Source organism: Vicugna pacos, chromosome 6 (assembly GCF_048564905.1).
Source record: "Vicugna pacos chromosome 6, VicPac4, whole genome shotgun sequence".
NCBI lineage: Eukaryota > Metazoa > Chordata > Mammalia > Artiodactyla > Camelidae > Vicugna > Vicugna pacos.
The window spans coordinates 56269137-56277314 of NC_132992.1; the positions used below are offsets into that span (position 1 = coordinate 56269137).

The following is an 8178-nucleotide window of genomic DNA, read 5'->3' on the forward strand; positions in this document are numbered from 1 at the left end:
TTCTTGACTAAATTTAAGAGTTAATTGGTTGAGGGGGAGGCAGGGAGGCAAGCCTCTAAATCCAACTATGAGCATATAAGCAATACAGGAACTAAAGGAACATGTTAAACTGGATTGTGAGAAAATAAGCAGAATCCAGAACATAGGAAATTCTATAGGACAAATGACCCTGTTTCTTCAACAAATTGGTAGGAGATAGAAAGGAATACCAAACTGTAACAAATTAAAAGAAACTTGAAGGCATTTACCAAATATAATGTGTGAATCTTGTTTGAATCCTTATTCAAACAAAGCAATTTGTAAAGATACACCTGTGGGAGTATCAAAGAAATGTAAACACTGATTAGATATTCGATAGTAAGGAATTATTGTTAAAGTGTGATAATATTTATAAATCCTTATATTTTAGAGATATAGTTAAGTATTTATCAATGAAATAACATATCTGGGATTTGCTTTAAAATAGTTGGGGAAGGTGTGTGAGGCAGGAGGAACAAAGCAAACAGACATATGTTTATGTAAATGGTTGGGTGATGGGCACATTATACTCTATATTCTAATTCTGTGTACATTTGAACATTTCTACAATAGTTTCATTGCAATCCTGACAGATTTTCTAGAGATTCTTCCCCATGAGAATTTTGATGTGCCAGGGAAACAGGCCAGTTGCTTCAATTGATATCAAAATATGTTGACTGGCTATAAGGAGCCATCTCACCAAAAAGGTGAGTTTCTACAGATACAAGACTCCGTGAAAGATACAAAGATGTCTAAAAAATGACATCTGGTCTAGAAGTGTTCAGGAGATCCAGTGGAAATAACTTCAGTGGGTTTTTCATAAAGCTAAGTCCCATACAGGTTTCTTTAGTGTATTAAAAAGCTAGCATTTATTGAACACCTGTGCACAGAGCACTGTGGTAGGAGAAAGCATAAAGGAGTCCTTGTCTCTAAGAAATTAATTCAGACATTCATCAAGTTATCTACATGAGCTGGGCAATTTGCTAGGGTTTCAAATGTGAGTACAGACAGTCCTTCAAAAAAAAAAACTGTGACTGAAGCTGTAATAGAACAAAATTCTAGTGAGTAAATGCCTTCTCGGTTTATACAATCTTTGGTTAACTCAAAACAAATTACCCCTCAATCTAATTGCGATAAACTCAGTGGAGAATGTATAACCATACAAAACATATTCATTATATAACCTGGAATTAAGAATTATTCATATAATCCAGGATTCATAATTTAGGAGCCATCAAAAATTAGATAGTTGCCCTCTTCTGGCAAACTTTATTACTGCAGTCTGACTCAACCAAATACTGGACTCAAAATAGGGAAACATACTGCACATGAGTCAGTGGGGGAATGCCCAACATGGCAGTTTCCAGAGCTGGGCCAAAGAAAACAGCAGAGAAAATACAAAAAGGGAGGGAGAGGGGAAGTGATTCAAATAAATCAGTAAAATATTATGACTAAGACTAAACAGACTGTGAGAGATTATGATGATTCTCACTCTCCATCATTCTCCCAATGCTGCTACTTTTCAGATATGATCTTGTGCAAGTTCTCTCTGTGCCTCAGTTTCTTTATCCCTAAAAATGGGACTAATCACCTATCCCATAGGGCTATTGTGAGGATCAATGAGGCGATACATGTAAAGAACTCACAACTGTGTTCAGCACATAGTACATTACCAGCAGTGTTTGTTGTTATTCAGATGTCAGCTCAAGCTTCCATGCTTCCCATCTCCTAGCATAGATCAAGTTCCTTCACTAAATGCTCTCATTGAGCTGTGTCCTTTTAATCACTACATTTCTCAGTCTATCATGTGATTCTGATGAGTATCTGTCCAATAGACTGTAAGTTCCATAAGGGAAGGAAGGAACTATATCTGGTTTTGCTCATCCTGTGTTACTAGCATTCAGTGCAGTGGCTGGCATTCAATGAATGAATTAAATGAAACCGTAACGTTCCCAGTCTTAGGAATAATAGCATTTAGCACTGGTATAGGTTGAACTGTGTTGAAGATAAGCTGAAGTCCTAAACCCAGCACCTGAGAATGTGATCTTACTTGGAAATAACTGCAAATGTAACTAATTAAATTAAGATAAGGCATGTTGGAGTGTAATGGACTCTATTCTATGTGACTGGTGTCCTTAAAAGAGGGAGACTTAAGGGAAGTGGGGGGCGGGAGATGGTAATTTGAACACTGACAGAGGCAGGAATGGGAGTAATTCAGTTCCAAACTAAGGAACACCAAGGATTGACAACCACCACCAGAAGCTGGGAAGGGACAAGAAAGAACTCCCCTTTGAAATTTTCAGAGGGAGTATGGTTCCACCAACACATTGATTTCAGACTTGTAGCCTGTGAAACAATAGATTTCTGCTGTTTAATAAACAGTCCAGTTTGTGGTACTTTGTTATGGCAGTGAATGAAATGTTATGGCAATGAAAATGAAGCAAGTACCAATTTGTTCGGCATTTCAGAGTTATGTGTAGTGACTTTTCCCCCCAGGCCAGAAAAAAATGTTAATAGATAATACATCCCTAAAAAAAAAACCTATTTCTTGCTTTTCTCCTCCATTCTCAATGACTTAACAGCTCTCATCAACTTTGACTACTCCCAAATTCCAGTCACATACTTCAACAGTCTTGTTATTTTTTCTTCTTTATTTACAGTACCCTTTCCAGCAACACACAGAACTAAGACCTACATAAATATTCATTAACAAAATAAATTAAAATGAAACTTATTAGTGAATCAAGACTTAAATGAACTACATGCATCCAAAATAGCACCTCTCAATGATGAGGTTAATTTTTCTATAACATACTTTAAAACTTGGGATATAAACTCATCTTTCAACCACAGTAATGGGAGAAGACAATAAGTAAGTGGACTTTTTGCCCCTCTTCACATCTTAGAAGTTGTTACAGTACTCAGTTCACCATGGCAATCTGATTTGGTAAATCACAGAAGTTTGTGATTCAAAAAGAAAAAGAAAACCTTTTGTAAGTGCTGGCACACTTCAGTATGAAGTGGTTAAGATTCATTTTTGTAAATAAAATATCTAATTGCTTCGCATTATCCTTAGAGAATAGTTACCATCTTGCAATGAACATGGTTGGGGCAGTTTGGGAAGACAGTTTAGAAACCCATCACCTATGGTGTCATCTCCTCTTGCTGCGTTATACACAGGCTCACAAAGTTTCCCAAAATTTGGGACACTGTCACCTTGATTTATGAAAATTGCCCTGGCATCCTGGACAGGCTAAAACCTACTTTAACTAGAAATGTGGTAGACAAGTCAAGACTCTCATGTACTCCCATAAACTCATAGAAAGGACAACTGATGAGACAAGTTATATTCACTTAACCTTTGGCAGATAATGCTATCTAAGAGGTTGTTCCCATTTATACCCAGGAGAGGACAGGGAAAGGAAAGGGTCAAACACAGGGACTTGAACACCAATGACCTCAGGGAATAGTAGACCCTTCAATTTAATTAAGGTTCTGAATTTTTAAAATAGTGGAAATACAGGAAATACACAGAAAGAAAACCTCATTAAAGTAAAACCTTCAATATGTAAAAGAACTAGGATGTGGTTAAACTGAAATGGGACAGCAGTAGATAAAGGTGAGCTGATCCAAGGATCACCTGGTGATGCTATTGTAAGGACAGCCAGTTCCTGGGACAGGTGATAGTGTCTCTTCCAGCCCTCCTTCCACTACAAGCTACAGCCCAGTGGTGAACACTAACAGACTTGCACAACCTTGACACGGCCCCATTACAGGTGATGACAGATGCACCAATAATAAGGTACACACTGGAAAGTAAAGAAAGGTGCACCAGGCAAGGGTCATGAAGATAAGCTTCAGTACAGGGAAAACGGACAAATTCCTCAAATATCAGATATTAACATCAATTCACTCCGGAGGAACTGAAAACAAATAATAATTTGGGGAATGTAAAATATCAACTTATTTTATATTTTATAAAATTGAAGTTAACGCTATTAACCAGGAATTAATATACAGAGACATAAAAGATGTTAAGAATCTTATTTACAAGCATAGAAAAGTGATAGTTTCAAAGAAGTTTGTTTCTATCCAAAACAATCTATAGTGGTCATTCTACAGTGCTTTCTAAAGAAATAAAAATCAGGTATTGTTTTCTCTATTATTTACTTCTGCATTTCGTATAGATTCAAAGTATCCTTCCTTCTCTCTCCCACCCAGATTGGTGCAAGACCTGGACCACCACCATTTCGGGTTCATTCCTTTAAGTTCAGCATCTTCCTCGTCATCCTCTCCTGTCTTCTCTTTATAACTCTAAGAAATCAATATTAAGTTCTTAAATGCAGTCCTCTAGAGACTTGTCAAACTTTTGACCACAACAAATATAAGAAATACATTCTACATCCAGAGCCAGTACATACCAAACAAATCCTACCTATAAAACCTACATGAAAGTTTCTCAAAACATTTACCCTTACTACACGTAACAGACTGATTTTCTCCATTCTGTTTCACCTTTTTTTTTTTTTTTAATGCTGGTGACCCAAGTACTAGGTCAGGACTCAGTGTGAAATGCTTAGTAGATAAGATACAATGATGCATCTAAGTAGCAACATAAGGAAGCAGCTAAGAGATCTGCATTCAGGCTGCCTGGATTCAAACACCAACTCTACCACTTGAAGTTGTCAACCTCCCCGCCTCAGTTTCCTTATCATGGGAATGAAAAAACAGTGTTTACCTCACAAATGAGGATAAATCAAGACCATCCAAATAAAGTACTTATTTGAGCATAAAAGAGCATAAAAAGTATTCAATTAATGGCTATTAATAAATCTTAAATGGTCTGTGGACTTTTTTTATTGTGGTGTAAAATATACATAACACATCATCTTAACCATTTTAAAGTGTACAATTCAGGGGTATTTAGCTCATTCATAATGGTGTACAATCATCACCACTCTCTTGTCCCAGAACAATTTTTCATCACCCCAAAAGGAAACCCTGTACCCATTAAGCAATCACTCCCATTCACCCTCCTCCCCAGGCCCTCTTGGGTAGGGTGAGAATTAAGAGTCCCCAAGTCTGCTTTCAGTTCCTAGGTCCATGGACTTTCTAAATAATAACTTAACACTTGACTAGAACACTTCCCTAAGGTAGCATGACATGTTCTTTGCAGTCATAGGTCCTATGGCTCAAACTTCTGAAATTATTTCTTAAGTAAACCTTTGGAGACACTTTTGATAATTCTGTGACCTGTCTCAGGGTAAGAAATCCCTCTCTCCTAAGAATGAATAGATGGAGCACAAGGGATTTTTAGGGCAATGAAATTATTCTGTATGATACTATAGTGGTGGCTTACATGTCATTATGCATTTGTCAAAACCCACAGAATGTATAACATCAAGAGTGAACCCTAATGTAAACTATGGACTTTGGTTGATAATAATGTGTCTATGTTGGTTCATCAATTGTACCAAATATGCCACACCGATGAGGGATGTTGAGGGTAGGGAAGTATATATGTGGGTGGGGAGGGCTATGGGCAAACTCTCCGTATTTTCTGCTCAATACTGTTGTGTACCTGAAACTGCTCTTTAAAAATAAAAAAGGCTATTGAAACAAACAAACAAACAAACAAAAAATCTCTCTCTCCTGTGAATTCTATAAGGGCAGGATTCCCAAAGCCTGACAAGAGGCTGACTGACCAAGGCCCTAAGAAGATATTTCTTCATTACATCACAGAATATCACCAAATAATAGAATATTCACCAAATGATGATCTTCATTCTTTAAATTTTGAAATTCTGCTTTTGAAGTTCCAACCTTTTACCATAAAGGGGCAAAACAGTGAACTTGGACACAGAACTAGAGGTCCATTTCTTGGCATCAGGATGTAGAATCATTTCCTTTTTGGGCCCCACCCCTCTCACCCATTTCCCACCCCTCCTTTGGGGTAGGGTAGACTGGGAAAAAATAACTGTTTTTCCCAGAATCCATTCGATTCAGAAACTTAATCGGGAAATAACCTAGTCAGGGAGGTTACCTTGCAAAGCAGCACTGCTATTCTTTGAGAAATGGTGAGGGCAGAAGGCTTCTTAGGCCAAAGAAGTAAATGTCACCAAGAGGCACAGAAGATGTGAACTGGAAAATGTATAAGTCAGAGCTTTTTTTACTTTCTCTCTCTCTCTTTTTCATTAATGACCAACACCTCTCAACCAGGAAACAGGCCGGATTGGCCCTCAGTTATTTTCCATCCACCTCTCTCGTTCCCACCCTTCCCCTCAACCCCTGCTTCCTGGCCTGACCCCACCTCAGGGGCCCAGAGCACTGGGCCAACCCGGCTTATTCGGGATTGGCGGGGGGTGGCCGGAGGAAGGGGATAGAGGGACACCACGTCCCAGAGCCCAGCGAACCTCCCCAACTCCCAACAAGTCGCTTTACTGCTTTTGGATTTGGACAGTGAGGAGAAAGGGGGGAGAAGGCTTTAAGTAGCAAACTAACCCAAGAAACCTCACACCTCAAACTCTGGGAAAGCCCGTGCCCGGATTTACGCCAAATTCTGGAAAAGTCCTGAGCTGGAGTGAACTTTATGTGAACAAAAGAGAATTACAACTTTCTGAAGACCTGGGTGCCCTGGCAAGTCAGAGAGAATCGTGCCCCAGCTGTCCAAGCACAGGAAGCCAAGGCTTCACCCGAGACCTATCCAAAAATAAGACCTCAAGAGAAGGGATGATCTAGGAAGCCGTCACTTCAACGAGCCCAGGTGATCCTTATCACGGATCTGGGTCTAGCACGTTCCTCGCGCATCCAGCTCTGGGAGCTCAAGCGAAAAGGACTCCAGGCTCCACTAGGGATGAAGAAGTGGGTACAGGGGCGTGGGGAGGCTCCGTGACCGCGGTCCTGCCAACCCGAGACTCGAGAAGACGGCTGCGTGCAGCCGCAGGACCCCGCGAAGGCGCTGCAGCCGGGCCCCGGGTGGAGAGGCCGCTGCCTCCCAGGGCGCCCAAAATGCAATCCCATGCAAGGCCCTCTCCTCGGCAGGCCTTCGGAACCAGGGCCGAGGGCAGGATTTGGAAGGTGACAGCACTCGGCTTCCTCTGCCAAGAGTGAAACAACTCCGAAAACTTCCTGGAGCCGGCGCGCACTTTCCGCGGCCACCTCCCCCGTGCCCCGCACGCCGGCCGGCCTGCGCACTGACCTGAAATAGTCTCCTGGTAGCCCTTGGTGAAGAACTGCATGGCCGTGGCCGCCCTCCAGGGCGTCTTAAGCAGCCCCTGCCGCTGGGGGTCCTCGCCCAGCGATCGCAGGATGGACGAGTAGGCGGCCGCCAGGTTGGGTAGGTTCAGCTCGTTGTCCTCCTCGCTGCGGGGCCGCTCGCCCTTCCAGCCGTCCGCCGGCTGAGCGCTCTTGCTCTCCGGCCGCGGCGTCTTCTCTGTGGGAGGACTTGGCCTGGGCCGTGGCGGCTCCCCCTCAGGGAACCCATTGCTGCACCTGGCCCCCCGCGGCTTAGCCGGCACCCGCCCCGGGCCCTTCTCCATGGACCCGCCGCTGCCTCTCCGGAGGGACCTCGGACGCGTCAGGAGCTGCAGGTGAACTTCGCCGACCGTCAATGGGCGGAGGCACCTGAGGAAAGTAGGCCAAAAGCTACCAACAGGTTCCAAATCCGGAACAGTCGAGACTGGAGAGCGCGGTAGAGCCCCCATTTTATAGGCTGGCGGCTCGGCCGGTGCCGCGGAGCGTCCCCATTGGCCGAGCCTCCTCGCGTCACGGCGCTCGCCCCGCCCCTCGCCCCGCCCCCGGCCCGGCGTCCCTGGGGCCGGCTGTTATGCTGCCGGCTGCTGCGTTGTCGACAGCGTCCGCGTCCCTCCCAGAGCCAGCCAGGAGGAATGTGTTGGGCCCCCTCAGGCTGTTGCGGGATACACCGAATCCGAAAGGAGGCAGGTGTCCAGAACTGGAACCTCAGCTGGGGGAGGCAAGGTCCGGGTGCCCAATCAGCGCCCCCCTCTTAGGGCAAAGAGGACGCTGCATCGAAAGTGTTCTGGTTCCCTCGCCCTGTGAAAGATGAGCAAACAGGTGGTCTCATCAGGAAAGAGACTGGGGTTCAAGTGTGGGTAAGGAAAACAACTCTTAGGCTTTTAGAGAAGAATAATACAACTTGAA

At 43.3% G+C, this 8178-nt stretch overlaps 1 protein-coding gene across 1 annotated transcript in view; it reads right to left on the reverse strand.

The window, feature by feature from the left end:
• Positions 1-7698, reverse strand: part of GCH1 (GTP cyclohydrolase 1) — a 47423-nt gene extending 39725 nt beyond the window's left edge. Inside the window, exon 1 of the mRNA XM_072963067.1 lies at positions 7217-7698. Coding sequence (XP_072819168.1) covers positions 7217-7556 — 340 coding nt within the window. The 5' untranslated portion in view covers positions 7557-7698. The remainder of the gene's footprint in view (positions 1-7216) is intronic.
• Positions 7699-8178: the final 480 nt, after the last annotated feature.